This window comes from Heteronotia binoei, chromosome 12, assembly GCF_032191835.1.
Source record: "Heteronotia binoei isolate CCM8104 ecotype False Entrance Well chromosome 12, APGP_CSIRO_Hbin_v1, whole genome shotgun sequence".
Taxonomy (NCBI): Eukaryota; Metazoa; Chordata; class Lepidosauria; order Squamata; family Gekkonidae; genus Heteronotia; species Heteronotia binoei.
Window position 1 is genome coordinate 44,549,319 of NC_083234.1, and position 19,062 is coordinate 44,568,380.

At 42.9% G+C, this 19,062-nt stretch overlaps 1 protein-coding gene across 1 annotated transcript in view; it reads right to left on the reverse strand.

Moving 5' to 3' along the window:
• Positions 1–2,962: 2,962 nt before the first annotated feature.
• SFRP1 (secreted frizzled related protein 1) overlaps positions 2,963–19,062 on the reverse strand; it is a 62,160-nt gene continuing 46,060 nt past the window's right edge. Inside the window, exon 3 of the mRNA XM_060251065.1 lies at positions 2,963–3,507. Within this exon, the coding sequence (XP_060107048.1) occupies positions 3,185–3,507 (323 nt within the window). The 3' untranslated portion in view covers positions 2,963–3,184. The remainder of the gene's footprint in view (positions 3,508–19,062) is intronic.

The following is a 19,062-nucleotide window of genomic DNA, read 5'->3' on the forward strand; positions in this document are numbered from 1 at the left end:
CTTACACACATATTGAAACTCCAAATCATACTTCTGAGATCTCCTATGTAGTACACAGTTCAGCGCTAAGTTCACCAGTTTTACATTTATAGAATCTAAAACCCCAATTAAAAACAAATGTAGGCTAAAAATGCAAATTGGTGAGGTGGAAATAAAATATGAATGGTGAACACATCTACTTATATTTGATTAATTTACAAAGCTAGCTCTGCTGATTTAGGTAATAAGGAATATTGTGCCCGTTCAAGGTTGGGAAGGAGACTGCTGAAAGATTGCTGAGGCTCATGGCAATGGGGGACAGCAATTAAGTGTGTAGAAACAAAGAAGGGTCTGGGGAAACCAGGAAATGAAGCTAAGTGTGGTATGAAGCCAGAAGTTCCAATCAAAAGTCTCAACCATCTAGATTGCTTTTTGGACAGTTGGTTTACTCTTTATGCTTATTCCTAGCGATCATGAGATTCAGAAACCCTGCGTTGTCTACAAGTAACATTTGAAAGCATCGAAGATATGAAAGCAGTATCATGTTTTGTGTTAAAGGCCTTCTGCTAAGAATCATAGTGTTCTTGTGGTTGAATAGACTGAGAACACTTGAATAACAAAGCAAAAAATACATGAATAGCCTTAAAAAGAAAGCAGAATGATATCAGATGTATTTTTTTTCTTTGAGGCACTGTTAGTTTTAGGAAAAACAATACCAGCAGGGGCGGGGGGAGGGTGGCTGCATTAAGGCACAAGCTCCAATCTAAAGTGTGGCTCTTCATAATCTCACACATACCAACAAAAGAACTGGACAAAAAGGAAACAAGCTGGAAAACAAGAAAGTAATATACTTTGAATCTAGAAATCTACTAAAAACAAATTCCAAAAAGTCCTTCCTGCAAAAAAAAAAAAGACACACAAAAAGATTATACACAAATATGGCATTCTGCCTCCTGGGTAAAAGACCAACACACAGCAGAGTCAAAGCACTGTTAAAATAACACAGTAACTAGAAATTTTCATTAGATTACATTATTAAGTAAATAACTAGAGCAGGGATTGCCAGAGGAAACCATGGACCAGATCCAGCCCTCATGGCGATTTTTTCTGGCTTCCCTGGCAAAACTATCAAAGTTTAGTCAAGGTGTGGCTAATTTTTTTTTAAGAAAGAAAAGTCTGACCCATTTCATTCACAAGAAAAAGAAATGTTTACAAGTTATGAGAAATATTCCACACCTTTAATGTTACATATCGCTTTTGGATTCTGTATGCATCCTGCAAAGGTACATAAGCGCACATGCTCCATCACTGCAAAGCTGTTCATGCTACATGGTGCCAACTTCTTTTCAGAATCTGACTGCTTTGGGGTGATGTGTGTGTGTCAATTTGTACAGTAAAATATGTTTGTTTCTTCTGGAGCCACATCAGAAGGGGCATGCTCCTAAGATTAGATGCTGATCCACTCCTCATCTATTGCTTTCTTTGCCCCATACTATCATGCTGACAGACAACTCCTGTTACTTCCTGTCACCCCACCTCCTGCCTTTACAATGCTCCTATCAGGAAGCAGGACAGGAAGCCCAAGTAACTGCAGAACTCAGCAGCTCTCACTCTCTGCCACATCACCACCCCCTTTCCAAAATCCCTCAAATCAATAATTTGTTCTAGAGGTGAGCATATGTAGATCTTTGTGCAACCTCCTTCTATTGTAATGCAAGGATTTATGGGCTGTAGTAGGAGCCCAACTCTGCATTTGGAAGGAACAAAACAAAATAGTTGACCACCCTTCAAAACTACACATGGGGAAATTTCGTAAGAACAAAGCATCTGTTCTTTGGGCTCTTTTTTCCAGAACCATTTTTAGGTGGTGGGCCAGTGAAGAGGCCACTGCCCTCCGCAATCCCATGTGACCAAAATTTCTCTGCCGGGGATCACTCAACCCAACCTCATCTTGGCTGGTGTAGCAGGAGGAAGATCTCTCCACCTGCCTCATTCCTCCTCAAACTTCATGCTCCCTTCTTTCAAGTACCTCGTTGCTCCCAAAGCAGACAGCGACTGTCCCTCTGAGAACTGCTGTAGTGATACTGGCCTTCATTGAATGATCTGGCATCCATTCCTACTGCTGTCCCAACGTGTAAATGTCTAAGATTAGAGTGGGTTCAACTGAGGCAGAAAGTGCAAATGGCACTCTTCTATCACAAATGAATATGGTAATCACAAGCCACCAAAAATTAAGTTATACAACCTCAATGAAAGAAATGGGAGTTCATGTTCAGCTCCTCATTTCAACAGGCCCTACTGTCGGCTCACTTCACAGAACTGTGTGTGTAAATGCTCTTGTGATTCTGGGGATCTCCTCTTAAGTGAGTGAATGTGTTCTGATGTTCCAAGCTACAGCTGAGCAAATATGGTTTGGTTTCTCCATGAATGGCTCCATCAGCCAGTTTTTGGGCACTGCTTACTAAAAAAAAAAAGAAAAAAACTTATTTGTGCTGTCTTTACTCATTCCCAGTGACATCAAGCATCCATATTCCATTGGCTATGCTGGATTGCATGATCCCTGATTGGGTGAGATCATTCATGTGACTAAGAGAGAAAGCAAAATAAAAGAACATGGGCACCTAATAAACAATTGGTGCAGGGAAGCTGAATATTCACACCATCAGAGTGATTTCTGCCCCACTGAAAATGCTGGTTTGTACCATAAAGCTGGAGAATAATCAGTGCAGGTCTATTCAAACAAATCTTAGGACAGTCATGTTAATCTTCTGCAGCCGAAACAACACAAGATCCTTTGCTGTGAATTTATTGCAGCAGATGTTTTCATGAGCTAGAGCTTCCTTAGTCACACTTCATGTATCAGACCAAGTAGCATGTGGTTCACAGAAGCCTCTGCCACAATAAAGCCGCTGACCTTCAGGTGCCACAAGACTTTCTTATTCTATGTGAAGAGTCACTTTCCATATGACCTCAGATGCCAAGCCTACCTACATACCTTTGCACAGTCTCCTATGGGGATGTAACAGGGGCCAGGAAAGGGGAGGCGTGAGAAACAGAAAGATCTACAAACACAAAGAAAAAGAAACACAACAGATTTAAGGGAGAGCGTCTGCTATGGCAGAAGGAGCCAAAATGTATGGGCCACCAAGTCAAGATCTGTGCAAGTTCAGGGCCAGCAAGGAGTTCCAAATCTGGCAGCAACCAATCACTTGAAGACTGACTGGAATGTAGGACACTCAGGGGTTTTCATTTTCTTCATGAATTTTTTGAACTCTTTGTTCTTCTTATCCCACTTATGAATAGCTGTCAGCAGGTACTGGGTCTTCACCTTGCGCCCCATGATGAGAAAGTTGTTGCTCAGGTTGTCCAGCTGGTGGCAAGGGCAGTCCGCTCCGTTCTTTAAGTACAGCACCAGCTTCTTCAGGTCTTTCTTTTTGATGGTGCCCAACTTCAAAGGCTTCTTCTTCTTTGGGATGATTTTCTTGTCTCCGTTTTCTTTTTTTACCTCCTTTATTTTCATCTTCAAAGCTGGAAGACAACAAAAAGAGGGGGGGAAACCCAAAGTATGAAACTTGTTAGTTTCTGGCAAGGAAAGTTGGGAAGTATAACTAATAATGGTATCCTAACCAGAGTTACACTCTTCAAAGGCAATTGAAGTCAATCGGCTCAGAAGGGTGTAACTGAGTTTACCATAGCATTGCAAAGGACCTCACCCATTTAAAGAATTATAAATTGGGCCTATATATAAATATGTGTGTGCATGGGAGTGAGAGAGAGAAAGCTATGTTGTGTGTGCGTTTTTTTTAAAAAAAAACTTGCTTTAAAATGAAATTTGAATTTTTTTCTAACAAGAATGCCAAAGTCTATACTCATAATTTAAAACTTGAATTAATCACCTTTTATCAAATATACTGAGTTAAAGCCAATTTTTCTATGTAAAAAGGCCAAAAATAGCTGACCCTTGAATTGAAACATTGTAAATATAGTGCAAGAGGTCTTGCATTGTATTTATTACTCCACAAATTATGAATATTTATGACATCAACCAAAAGGCTTGTATGCTTTCCATCTCATGGGAAAATACAGTTCTGCTCAGCGATCGCCTGCTCTCACTTGTCCAAAGTTCTCAACCATTCATCCCAGCTAAGTCTTGCACGCTGGGTTGGATCCAGTGATCTGTCAGCAGAAAGTGCTGGTGGTCATGGATCTTCCCTGCATTTTCCTCCCCTTGCAGCCCTTTCTGACTCTGAGAAAGTTTATTCCCAGGTTATAGGAACCACATACAGCCACTCAAGTCAGGAGACTGTGGAGTAGAGTTGCCAGACAGGGGAGTAAGGTTGCCAGATCTAGGGTTGGGAAACTCCTGGAGATTTGGGGATGGAGCCCAGGAAGGACAGGGACCTTGGGAGGGGGGGGGAGGGTACAGTGCCATAGAGTCCACCCTCCAAACCATCCATTTTATTCAAGGGAATTGATCTTTGTAGTCTTCAGATGAGCTATAATTTGAGGGATCTCACCTAGTGGCCGGCATCCCTAATGTAGAGAGAGAAAATCACCCCATATGCCTTTGCAATCAGTGCTGTTTCACCAATAGAAAAGAAAGGAGAGAGATTTCCCCTTTCACCACCACAGTCTCTCTACTGTCCACTCTATAGATGGGGGTCTTACAACCCTGAGAATTCATGGATCACCCCCAGTGCTTACACCTGTGCCAAAAGCCAAAGAGGTCTCTATTATTACTGTTGCCTCTTCCCCTTTTCTCCCTAACCCCATATAACAGGCAGCTCAAAAGGCCTTGGGTTTATCACCAAGGGTTTTGAATTATGCTTCTCAGTAGCATTTAGTTGCAAACCACTAGGTTTGAACTATTACAGCAACCAAAGATGATGTTCTTTTGGTCAGCAAGGAAATGAACACAGCTGGAAGATATCTGAAGATGCAAATAGTCTATTACTGACACATAATGTTGAATATACATATCCAGAGGATCACACATAGCATGCCATTCCAGTATGAGCAGCAGGAACACTAAACAACTGAAAAAGGCTTCTCTCTCTCTTTCAAATCCTTAGTTCCATACTCTTCAGAAACCAAATACATAGCCCCTTCCCTGCCTTCTCTTGGCTGTCTTCCTTTTGTCAAAAAGTAGATTGTAAGCACCTCAGGTCAGGGATCTGTCTTCACTGCTGCTTGGGCTATGTACAGCATTGCATATTTCAGCAGTGCTGCATGACACATAAATGATCATGACAAGGAAAAGACAACAGATTCATGCTTTGTGTTTGGAGCATCCACAAGCTGAAAAATCCTCCTGAAAGACATTAGCATTGGGGGCCATATGTGCTTGATCAAGGAAGGAGCCAAATGGCACAGAAAGGGATCTTTTAATGTGCAACACATTGTCATCATTTTATCCCATAAACTAAATTCCACCGTACAGCCACCATCAACGGAACATTAACTTGGGACTGAAGCTGCAATCAATAACTTGGGGAAAGTACTTGAGCCCAAAGAAGGGAATATTTTCCATTGAGGTCACATCAGATTAGCTTTCCTGTCCTCTGGCGACACTGCCTGCAATGGGAAACTGCTCCAAGCACCTTTGTGCGTGTGCAGGGATTGGGGTAGTCAGCTAAAGTCAACTAAAGGGACAGGGCCACATCATACATGGCTTTTTTTCACAGCAGCCCTGCCACACAAGCTGTGAACACAACCTCTTGAGCATAAGAGAGTTTTATGGCACACTGAAGTTGTTATTACAGCTTCATGTTGCATGGCCTAAAGGCCTCTTGCTGGGAAGCCTGGTCCACAGACTCCCTGGGATAGAAATGCAACTAAAATAGAGAAAATTCATCAGGCCCCCAGTTTAGTATCACAAAACTGATTGATTTCATATAATTTTGTGGCTCTCAGTTCATGTGTATCTTGCAGACATTTAGCCACAATTTATACCCACTGGGTGCCCCTCATCAGTAACTCTATATATCTTTCTATTTGCAAATTCCTAAGCAGAGGCTTGGTTCATCATTTAAGTTATGGCTATATAAATGAGATAAATTAGGTATTGAGGTACATGTAGATTTTTCAGAGGGAAAAAAAGGAAATCAATTTTTGTAGTGTTGTTTATCTGCTTGGTAAATTATGACTCAGGAGGCGACTGATAATTTCTTTGTGTTTATTATTATCATTTATTAGTACGGTTATTTATTTTTGTAGATAAACTAGTGCCTTGTGTTTCACAAGGTTGTTTTAAAACTATGATAAAATTTATGAAGGAAACGATGAGATAATTCGGGGGAGGGGGCAGCCTGCACATCACCATAGATGTTGGCTGTGAGAGATTTATCCACAGCTGATGAAGCCTACTAAAGGGTAGGTTGTAGATGGGGAGTTTCACCCAGGATAAAACTCTCTATCAGCAGAATAGAATGCTGCTACTCTTCCCACTTCAACCCACTGATCTCCACAAAATACTGCTCCACTTTGGGTTATTGAGGCCCTGAGGTACAACATGAGAGGGTCTGCAGTAGGAAGTGGGAAATCAGTAGAAATTGCAAATTTGATATGGATTTATATCAGGGTGTCTAAGCAACTTTATCTAAGGTCACCTAGCCAGCTCCACAGCTGAGGAGGACTTTGAACCCAGACACTTTCAAGCTCATATCTCACATGCTCACACATATTCTACACCAAAATCTATAGCTCCTAAGGTTGCCAACTCTGGGTTAGGAAATTCCTGGAGATTTAGAGATGGAGTCTGGGGAGTGACCTCAGCAGAGTATAATGCCATAGAGTCCACCCTCCAAAACAGTCATTTTCTCCAGAAAAACTTATTTCTACTGCCAGGAGATCAGTCATAATTCCAAGAAAACTCCAGCTTCCACTTGGAGGGTGGCAGCTCTATCAGATCCAGAGCCAAACACCTCAACCTGTTAAGGTCATAAATACAAAATATTCCAAACTTTCTCTGCTGTAGGGATGCCAGTCCCCAGGTGTAGGCAGGGGATCCCCTGATTTTGCAGGCTCCAGCCCGCTGCTAGCCAGGTGGCCAGCAGAGGGAGCTCCCACCCTCAAGAGCAACCACCAGGCAGCCACCCCTCTCCCTCCCCTCCTGTGAGATAAAAGAAAGGGGGAAAGCGAGTGCTGTGCTTGCCTGCCCCTGCAAGCAGCAAATTACATGGCAGGTGTGCGTGGCATCTGTTCTTTCCAAGTGGGGGCCACCAGCTCCTATCCTGGAAGAGGTGAGTTGCCTCTTGCAGGGCAGGCATGCTGGGTGCTTTTTCCAAGTGGGAGGCACCAGCTCCTGCCCTGCAAGAGGTATTCTCAACAGCAAGCTTGCCTCTTGCAGGGCAGGTGCGTATGGCCCTTGCTTTCGCCCCCAACCATTTAAAGAGAAGGTTCCCTTTAAACGGTTGGGAAAAAGCAGGGGTGTGCACGTGCTGCATCTGAGACATGATGATATCACTCTGCGTGATGTCATTGCTTTGGGGATGGCCATGCCCCCCCCCAGAATACCCCCAACCCCCCCACACACACTGCAGAGAAGATTGGACCTGGCAACCCTATTTTGAGACCACCAAGTGCAATGTGGTGACATGGTCAGAGGACCAGGGGCAGCCATTTTCAAATTCCCACTATGCCATGATGATGCTTACTGGGTGACCTCGGGCTGGTGACTCTCTCAGCCTAACCTACATTTCATGGTTGCTGCGAGGATAAAATGTGCAAGGGAAGAACCACAGGGGAGGGCACGATATGTGATGGATATGATCAGGGCCTTTCAGGGGTCCAGAGAGGCCTGGGCCATTTCCAGATTTCAAAACCCAAAGCCATAAGAAAAATTTAAAATATGATTACACATGATGAGCATCAAGGAAGTTGTGAAACTGATCAAATAAAACTGATCAAGTAAGTTTTGATTAAATAAAACTGATCAAAACTAATAAGACAACCATTGAACTACTTGGGAAGTGCATGAAAGTTTCATCAAATGCCAGCCTAGGGATGCCATCCTACAGGTGGGGCCTGGAGTTCTCCTGGAGTTAAAACTGATCCCAGACTACAGAAATCAGTTCTGTTGGAGGAAATGGCTGCTCTGGAAATACCACAAAATTAACTAGGGTTTAAATATAAGGCCTCCTTTGAGCTGGAGGCCCAGGTCAAATGGTCCTCCTCCCTGCCCTCACACAGGCCCATGATGGAAATGCAACAGAAGGCCACAAATTGGCTACAAACACAAGGACATTTTCCCAAGAGTAAGCCCCACTGAACAACAATGGGACTTACTTTTCAGTAGACTTGCTAGCCTTTGGTAGAACCCGAGCTTTCTAGCTGTTTTGGAAACCTGTGTATCTTTGACTCAGCCCAGCTTGTATCCCAAACATTCAGCAAGGCCTGGGGTTTCCTGCAATTTTGAAACTGTAATTTGCAAGCATGGAATTGAGGACTGAGTGCAGCATCCTGCAGACAGCTGGTGTAAAACAGTTCTTTTCTCCCTGGCTTTTTAAAAATTGTTGTTGGTTCTTAAATAATGTGGGTTGTACGCTTGTTCCTCCTTGGTTCTTCAGTGGATTTCTTTCCTTTTCATCTATACAGTATTGTTACATGGCTTCTTTATCGTTACTCTGATTTTCCCTCTGATTCAAAAATGATTTTAAAGCCTTTTTCAATGCCTGGGTTTCAAAATTTTCACGTGATCTTTCATGTTGTTAATTATCAGTTTTCTTTGTGTCACCTTTGTATGGCAGCCTCCTCTGTGACATTATGCTGGGTGCATTTTATTATATTTAATTAAAATATCTAAACCAAATGTTGAACTATCGTTGTCAGAAAAATAAAAAAAGAAGTCCAGTGGAACCTTAAAGATAAGCTTTCATGAGTCAGAGGACACTTCTTCAGATACAAGGAAGAAGAAATCATATTCAATACATTTACAGGGAAAATTACAAAAGAGGTTGGAGGGAAAGGGGTTAGGTAGGGGTAGAGAGTTGCTTGGTGTTAATCTTATCACAAATCTTCTAGGTAGTGTAAGGAACTGGAATAGATCAGGTTATTACACATAACAGAAGATGAGAAAGGTCAGACCTCTTCTCACAAGGTGCAGATAATGTAATGAAATGTTACTACAAGGTTACCCTTCTGGAATTACTATTGTCAACAACAGCCCCATGGAGCGGAACCCACAGAACATTTCCACAGGTATAATCTCTATCCCAAGAAGAAGTGCTAAAACTAAACCTTGCAGCTCACTTGCACTAAGAATACACTATTTATCCCAATGGGTTTTTTTGTTCATGCAAGATATGGCAAAAGATTTTTTTTTCAGTCTGGTCAGTACTGTACATTCCTTTCTGATGCACAGACATTTTTGATGAAGTCAACTATCACAGGCACAATGTCCTCTGTTTCAAAACAGCCCCCAGAACAATGCTGTGAGACAAGGCCTGTCGATTTAAAAAAATGATTTTCTGCATCATGAAAATGCACTTTTGATTAATTACTGAACTGCATAGAACAAACACAGAACTGGAACTGGAACAAGAACTTCCATTGTGTTTATCAGCAATAAGCCCAACAGTTGTTGAAGTGCTGCAGTAATCCTTTTGCTATTGCCTGAATAGGCAGAGCTACACAAAGTGCATTTCTCTCTCCACTCATACATTACTGGATCTAGCCCCTGCATCATTCCAACCTGACACTTGCCTATCCAGCTCCTTTGTATTGGTTTGCCTTTTCATTGGCTTCCAAGGCCAAAAATGTTGAGTCAGGTGTTGCTGTAGCATTGCTTGGATAAAGGACCAACTGTAACAAGGACTCTGTTGTCATGGTTAATCATTCTGGCATCCACAGAAACCATCAAGCAAACAGTCAGAGGAGAAAACTTGGCTTGGAACTTTCTACTACTCCTTGGAGAAAAATGCCTTCACACACGCCCCAGCACATGGGACAGATGAGTTTAAATTCAGCTTATCAATAGAGATTGAAACTTGGCTTCCTGTCTGTAATAGGGTTGCCAAAGCAAGCAGCTCCCCTGCCTTGAAACCCCCTAATTTTTCCATCAGCATGACAAACTCCTAAGCATCATATCCCAGGTGGGATTTCAAGAGCCCAATGATGGAGAAACTGGAAATCCATCCAGGTTCAGAGGTGTTTATTCCCTCCACTTGACCCCCACCTTTAGTCATTTCCATCCAAATATTTATTCACCCAAAAGACAGTTCAGCAAGATGCTAATTTACGGCATAACAAAATAAGATGCAGGAATTCCCAGCTGGATGTATTTGGATACATGTACAGAAAGAGCATGTGCATGTGAATAAGACTGGAAAAGAACACACTGGGCTGCAGACAACCAAACGTAGCAGGAGCTGAAGCAGGAATCCAGGCAGGATCGAGACCAGAGTTGGAGAGAGCATTCAGGGCACATCCACCAGACAGTCAACTAAAAGGCAGAGCCAACTCTAGGCCACATTCAGAGCTGGGAAGGCTGGATGAAGTGGGATTTGAATGAAAATCCAGGCAGGGTAAGTAAATGAAGCAGGAAACCCTGGGAGGGGAGTAGATAAACCAAGCAAGAGAGGAGGAGGAAGCAGACTGACAAGCCAGGATGCCTGAAACAAAGATGGGAAGCTACCCAAACAAGGCCAAAGCCTGCCCAGACACTCAGACTGGGAGCCCAGGTACCTTGATAACTGTGAGCCCTGCTCACTCGCAAGCCAAGCGCTGTTTATGGTTCAGCACGCCATGCTTCACCTCTAAGCCAAGCATCCAAAGTCAATCAGCAGAAATCCTACATTTTCTACAGAGAATAAACCTATGTAAAAATGGATCTGCAGAAGATTAGCAACACTGACTTTTTAATTATGTGGAAGTCAGGCTGTATGGGAGAAACTGGGCTGAATAACCTGTGGGGTCTCTTCTGATTCGAGGTTCCCATGATTTTATATGAAACAGTGGGATTCTGGATACAATTTCAATTGCATTATTATCACAGGAAAAAAGCTGAACACTTGGAGAGATGACTATTTTATGTTAGAGACTCAGAATAATCCCTAAGTGATCTGAAAGTATTTGAGAGAGGCTTTACTTCCCTTGGCGTGCATGTGTGTGCACACACGCATGCACATGCCACTTCTTTCATCCTGCTGTTGCCTCTGGTCAAACAGGCTTTGCAGCTTTTTTGGGACAATACAAGAACTTTTCAAACCTGTTGGCCACAGGCAAAAGTGGAATGAGTGAACCAATCACGTGCAATGCACAGTCTTTCAAACCACCTTCAACTACTTGAAGGAAAAGATCTGTCTCTAGAGCCCTCCCCAGATGCAAACACAAGCACACGCAGATGTTTTGCATACACAGATGTTTCACCAAGGAACTCTCTCTAGCATCAGCCAAGCCTCAACAAATGGGAAGTCATTAACTCCCTGTGGGGCCTGCCACAAAAAGAACAGAACGTAATTGCATAACAGCTGCCCGTTTTTCATAGGCTGCTCTGAACACAGGCATTTTTCAGACTTGCCCCCTCTTGCAGCTGAATGAACTGCTCTGGCCGTTCCTAGGAGATTCTCAGCACTCTAGAAGGCCATTGCCAAAAGGATTACAAAGCCCATTCTTCCTTGTGCTGGGTGGAATGGAAGACTCCCCCAACACACCCAAGGCCAGCAAACTACACAGAGCTGCTGCAATGTTAATACAGCAATATTTTCCTATAGTGTAATTTCCCTAAACTAAAATTGGAGAAAAACTTAACTTTTACAGCCAGAAAGATTCAGAATGCCAAAATATAAGAATAATTACTTGTCGAGAAACCTACCTTCAACTTCTGCACAAATCATTCATCTGAGCACTCTGGACAGATGCAAACTCAAGAGTAGTGACTCACATAGGGATACAACAGCAAAGCATGGTGAGGGAGTCCACTACATTTGAATGACTGAATGTTCTAATCACATTCAGAGTTGTAGAGATAAAGCAAGATTGCCCATCCTCTGCTGGAAACTAACTGTAAAGAGCAAGAAAAGGCTACCGGCACAGTGAGTTGTGCAGTTTTATTGTGGGCGAGAACTTTGGCTTCAGGAATTCCTACAGAGAGGCTAAGGTTGTCTCTCAGAGCACATCATTTGGCAGCAGCTGTCACACAGACAGAACAAAGTCCACTTACAGGAACAATCTAGAAGTTATGTTATAATGCGCATTCCATAATCCCCCTGGCATTGTAATGTATGGGCTGCTAGTTCTGATCTATTGTGCCTAGCAGATTCTTATCCTGCCCTTCCTCTAGGCAGCTCAGGTTGGTGCATGCAGTTCACTCCTCCTCTATTTTATCTTCACAACATCCCTGCCAAGTAGGAGAGGCTGAGAGAGGGACTAGGTGAAGGCCACCCTGAGAAAGCCATAACAACCAAGAACAGTATTAGCAAATTACAAAGGAAACAGTAGCCAGTGTTCCAGCATCCAGATTGTTAGTACTACAGCTAGTTATTTTGGGATATGCAGAAATTACACAATGAAACAATCCTCCCTCCCCCATTTTTCATTGTTGGCATTAAAGTACACCCAAAAGCTAAAAAGAACAACAAATTGACAATCTCTGGAAGTAATGAGAAATGTTTCTTTAATTTCTGTCATGTGCTTTTTATAGCTGTATGAGAAAATAGCATGAGGGGAACACTGTGGGAAGATGGGAGAAAGTGCAGACAGTGGGAATGACATACACTTTATCCAACCAGAAGAGTTAGCAAATGCCCTCACAAAAACTGACTGTGGCAACAGGCTGTCTGTTAGGCCAATCACTAACACAGAGAAGATACCACAGAGAAGGGCTCTGGAATCTGTGCCAACAATATAGCGCCTGTACTGTCTGTACAAATGCTTCACAGAGACTATCTGTATTGGTTCCCATTTTGCATCTTGTTTGCTGTTAGCAAGTGTTTACTTGTTATTGCTATAGTGCATGACAAACCTTGAGAATGAGAAATTCCTGGGGAATTGTGCCACTGGTGAATTAGCAAGAGGGAAGATGGCAACTGGATATTCTTGTCTGCAGTCAGCACTAATAATAATAATAATAATAAAACCACTAAAAACCCTGCTCATCTCCAGGCCAAGCTACACATTATATAAGTTCCAGATAACTTTCACCCAATTTTTTAAAATGAAAAGCAGCTGCTAGAAGCTACAACCAGGAGCCGACAAACAGCAGGTGGGGAAGAGTTGCTAAATTCTTTCCCTGCAGGCCCTTTCCCCCTCTCAAAATAACACTTCCTCCAAGCTATATAAGTTATGAGGCTTTATTTTCCCTGTGAGAAAACAAGCAGCTGGGGAGGGGGATTTAGTAGGGGGAAGGGAACAGGTCAGCTAGAAAAGTCCCTACCCCATTGCAGGTTCATAATATAGTTTTGCATTAAAAATAAAAAAAGAAAGACAGAGCTGAGAAAAATAAATGTGCAGTTGGACCCTAAGTGAGCCTAAAGTTGGTTCCCACATCTTCATTTGGTCCAAGTCCACATCTGTTTAAGTATGGGAAACCTTCTGTCTTACAACTCTGTGCTATCTTGTGGGAGAGGTCCCCTCCCAACTGCAGTTTCAACTTGAATGCTCTATACTTTAGAGAGCAGCTCCTCCACAGCAGCATTCTCCTCCCTTTTAAGCTTTTGAAGCTGTAAAAAAGCCACACATAAATTTGCAGTCACAGAAGGAGGAACTATGTGGGGATGGTTCTTCCACCCACCTTGGCATAGATTCACAGGATTATTATCAGCAGAGCTTTTTTTTTTCAGGGGGAACGCAGCGGAATAGAGTTTCAGAACCTCTTTGTGGAAACAAAATTCTCAACAAATGTTTACAATTTCATGAGGGGCACTCATGTGTTTCTCCTTCATTTCCCTCTTGAGAGTTCCAGCACCTTTATTTCCAGAAAAAAAGCCCTGAAATCCCCAGGCTCTGGATTGGGAGGCTCTGGAGTTGTGCTGTGCAGTGATCCAGATCTAGGTAATTTTCTGATGCAGTCAGAAGGTTACTTGGTTATGTTGTGCTGATGGGCTCTGGAATTAAAGGCTCAAGAGAGCATAGAGCTTTTCGGTATTGAAAAAAGATTACTAAAGGGGGCCATGATAGAGGTTTATAAAATTATTCAAGGGGTACAGGAAGTGGACAGAGATCATTTTCTCTCTCTCTCTCATAATGCTAGAACTTGCAGTCACTCAATGAAGTTGATGGGCAATATGGCAGTTGTGAAATTTATTCCCTGTGGACATTGTGATGGCCACGAGCACAAATGGAGGATAGGGCCATCAATGGCTTCTAACCATAGTGACTAAAGGGAACCTTCACATTTAGAGGCAGCAAACCTCTGAATACCAGCACTAGGAGGCAACATTGGGGAAACCCATGACCTTTCCAGGGGTCATTTGATAGAAAAAGAGCTCATTAGCACAACTCACTTGCATATTCCAAACACCCCTGACATCACCAGAAGGTGTACTAAATTATATCAGCTCAGCATCTATCTTAAAATGCTTCTTGAATTATAATTGTCATAATAAAACCTTACTCCCATCATGTTTTTTTAAATTACTTTATCCTATGTGGCCACAGTGGCATGATGATTTCCATCTGTCTGCTTAATATGTTTTGGTTATTTTCCAATTTTTTGTGGGGAAAAATATTAGATAGTTTGTGAAATCCTACAACTGAGGAGGTCCTACAACTGAGAAGAGGTCCTACAACTGATTGACAGATTAAAAACTAATAAGTCACCAGGTCCAGATGGCATACATCCAAGAGTTCTGAAAGAACTCAAAGTTGAACTTGTGGATCTCCTGACAAGAATATGTAATCTTTCATTGAAATCCGCCTCCATTCCTGAGGACTGGAAGGTAGCAAATGTCACCCACATCTTTTAAAAGGGTTCCAGAGGAGATCCGGGAAATTACAGGCCAGTCAGTCTGACTTCAACACCGGGAAAGTTGGTAGAAACCATTATCAAGGACAGAATGCGTAGGCACATTGATGAACACAAGTTACTGGGGAAGACTCAGCATGGGTTCTGTAAGGGAAGATCTTGCCTCACTAACCTGTTACAGTTCTTTGAGGGGGTGAACAAACATGTGGACTAAGGGGACCCAATAGATGTTGTTTACCTTGACTTCCAGAAAGCTTTTGATAAAGTTCCTCATCAGAGGCTCCTTAGTAAGCTCGAGAGTCATGGAGTAAAAGGACAAGTCCTCTTGTGGATCAAAAACTGGCTAATTAATAGGAAGCAGAGAGTGAGTATAAATGGGCAGTCTTCGCAGTGGAGGACAGAAAGCAGTGGGGTGCTGCAGAGCTCAGTACTGGCCCCCATGCTCTTTAGCTTGTTCATTAATGATTTCGAGTTGGGAGTAAGCAGTGAAGTGGCCAAGTTTGCAGATGACACTAAATTGTTCAGGGTGGTGAGAACCAGAGAGGATTGTGAGGAACTCCAAAGGGATCTGTTGAGGCTGGGTGAGTGGGCATCAACGTGGCAGATGAGGTTCAATGTGGCCAAGTGCAAAGTAATGCACATTGGGGCCAAGAATCCCAGCTACAAATACAAGTTGATGGGGTGTGAACTGGCAGAGTCTGACCAACAGAGAGATCTTGGGGTCGTGGTAGATAACTCACTGAAAATGTCAAGACAATGTGCGATTGCAATAAAAAAGGCCAGTGCCATGCTGGGAATTATTAGGAAGGGAATTGAAAACAAATCAGCCAGTATCATAATACCCATGTAAAAATCGATGGTGCGGTCTCATTTGGAATACTGTGTACAATTCTGGTCACCGCACCTCAAAAAGGATATTATAGCATTGGAAAAAGTGCAGAAAAGGGCAACTAGAATGATTAAAGGTTTGGAACACTTTCCCTATGAAGAAAGGTTAAAACGCTTGGGGCTCTTTAGCTTGGAGAAATGTCGACTGCAGGGTGACATGATAGAGGTTTACAAGATTATGCATGGGATGGAGAAAGTAGAGAAAGAAGTCCTTTTCTCCCTTTCTCACAATACAAGAACTCGTGAGCATTCAATGAATTTGCTGATCAGTCGGATTAAAACAGATAAAAGGAAGTACTTCTTCACCCAAAGGGTGATTAACATGTGGAACTCACTGCCACAGGAGGTGGCGGTGGCTACAAGCATAGCCAGCTTCAAGAGGGGATTGGAAAACATATGGAGCAGAGGTCCATCAGTGGCTATTAGCCACAGTATATGGAGCAGAGGTCCATCAGTGTGTGTGTGTGTGTGCATACACACACATATATATTGGCCACTGTGTGACACAGAGTGTTGGACTGGATGGGCCATTGGCCTGATCCAACATGGCTTCTCTTATGTTCTTAAAGTTCAGCAAAATTCTCATAGGGGTTTGAACAATGGAGTCCAGAAGCAATTATTTGGTGGGGGGGAATGGAGAAAGAAAGAGCACAATAAAATTTAGAGATTCCGGAGCTCCACTCCTGTGAGCTCCTGCCCAAAATGAGTCCTGCCTCTATGCCTTTTGGTGGCACTCCAGGGCAACTGGTTGGCCACTGTGTGAGACAGGATGCTGGACCAGCTGGAACACTGCTCTTCTATTCTTATACCCACCAAACAACACAGTGTTTCCCCCTCGTTTGGTAAAAACAAGACGAGTCTTGTGGCACAGATTAAAAATCAGGCGGGTTTATCCAAGCATAAACTTTCACAGGCCATAGCTCATAGCTCATTTCATCAGAATCTCACGCAGCAGATATCTACGTATGTTGAGAAAGGGAATAAAATATTGCTTAAGTGTCATGATACGTCACAAATGATACCTCTTGCATTCCATGTATTTACCCACTGTTCATGTTTTTCTTTCCCTCTCTGTGCCTATGTATATCTGCTAGCTAAGAAGATGATCTGACAAAATAGGCTTTAGCCCACTAAAGCTTGGGCTTCAATTAATGTCAGTCTGAGGTATCACATTACTTCTTAGGGGGTTTTGCGGCAATGGCCTAATACAACAACACCCCAATGGAATTCCTGAACTACTAGTAAAGGCTTTTAGGTCAGGCGGGGACTTTGCTGAGGTAAAAGGCATTTGTGGCCATGCTTGGCACTATTGCCTTTCCAGGTGCAGACACACACCCCCAACCCCGAACTGCTGGCAAATACAGCTGCTGAATTTTAATTTGGTAGTGTGGGTGCAAAAAAAAAAGTGGTAACCCACAAAAGAACAAGCAAACCAGAACATGGGTCTATAATACAACATAGCTGAAGAATCTCCACCCTCACATTTTCACTCCTACATTTTCAACAGGGCATGCAGTGTTCTTTATTTCCTGGCTGTCCTTTTCCACCTCAAATATTCCAACAGTGGGCACAGCAATTCCCATAGCAACTGTGGAAGCCCCGCCCCCCCACAACAAAAATGAAAGTGTGCAAACAAGAGGGAGGAGGTAATTGACTGGCTGCCATCACTGTCAGTATGGCACAAGCTTATAATTTTCATGGCAGACATAGAAGTACAGATGTGTACCTGGGAGGAAAAAACTGGTTGTTGTTTTTTTTATTTGGATCTTGGAAAGGGCATAAGTACCAATATTTGCAGGTATCTGGGTCTCCTGACATTATTCTGGGATTTGATTTCGGTTCAGGATGGAGTTCCAGTATTATTTGGGTTCCATTATTCCCTATGGGGACTGTGGGGGAGCAGCCTGGAATGACTGTTTTTAACCCAAATAACACCAAAATTGGTGAGAACCTAGTGCTGCCTATCTACTAAGGACCCTTTCAGTTTCAAGCAATTGGACCAAGGAGTCCTAAGTCCCTGAACAATGTGCCCCCAACCACCCTACTAGTCTCCATTGTTTTCTATGGGGGGGAAATTCAAAGCTTTTTCCAGGGCAAAGAAAAACACACAAGAGCAACCAACTACTGATCAAAAGCTTCCAAATGCAAACAGAACCAACAAGCTCAACGGGACCAACATCATACCAGAGAATCCAAGCAGAACATGGGATAATGTGACAAGCCCACCAAAACTAATGTCAAAGAATCCACACCAAGCCAATTTAAGCAAGGGTCACTATTGCAAACCCAAAAGAACCAATGGCAAAAAAGAGAGTCCAACTTGGATCCCCCAGCCCACAAAAACCCTTTAAAATTAAAATATAAAGCAGTTAAATTCTAAAACAAGCTGAACCCAAAAACATAAGTCTTATAAAATCTTATTTAAAACAGCACATTATAAAACAAAGCAAAACTATTTTTAAAAGAACCAGACAGGAAAAAATGCTCCCTCCTCCCCCACTATATCCCCCGGCACAAACTAAAAACACAGGGAACACTTGAAATAATATTGTGAAACAAATCCCACAAGTCCTGAAGATTGTTCAGCCAGCAGGAAGAGAACAAGAATGTCTTCCCGGGCAGGCAGCAGGCAAGTCCTAAGTAGCAGCAAGCAGCAGCCCTGAAAGCAATGGGGGAGGGGGGGAGAATCTAGCTCTGAAATCGAGTCAAGCTGCAGGCAAGCCTGATTTTTATCCTCTTTTGTCCATGCTCAAAGAGGCAAGGAGGGATGTGAGAACTGTCATGATGGAGCAGACCATTCAAGTCTTCCTTCTGTTATCTGATTCTATTGCCTGGGACAGCTGCCTCCCATCTGCCTCCCTCCAGTTGCCGGGGAACCATGAAAAATTTAAGAAAAACCAGCCTGGGAGCCTTAAAACAGAGGCCCTAAATAAACCCAGATATTTTGGGAATTTTATTGGCAATCAATATCCAGTATTCTAGAATCTCAAACAGCACTGTGGCTTACTGGTATACACCTGGAAAAATACTGTGGGGGGGGGGGAGTGTATTTTTAGCCCAGAAATGTCCAGGTGCACATAGAAAACAAGGCTCAAATTTGAGGGATCCGGTGAATGACAATCCCAAGTCTTCCTCCAAGTGAGATTGCTTCACTTAGCATAGATTGCTGGAGACTCATAAGAAAAGCACTCCCATCTGCCCACCCCGCCCCCCACCCCAAAAAAGAAAGCCATAACAGTGAAACCGTTTGCAATATATGCCTGGCTTTTCCCCCAGAAACTCTTACCTGCAAG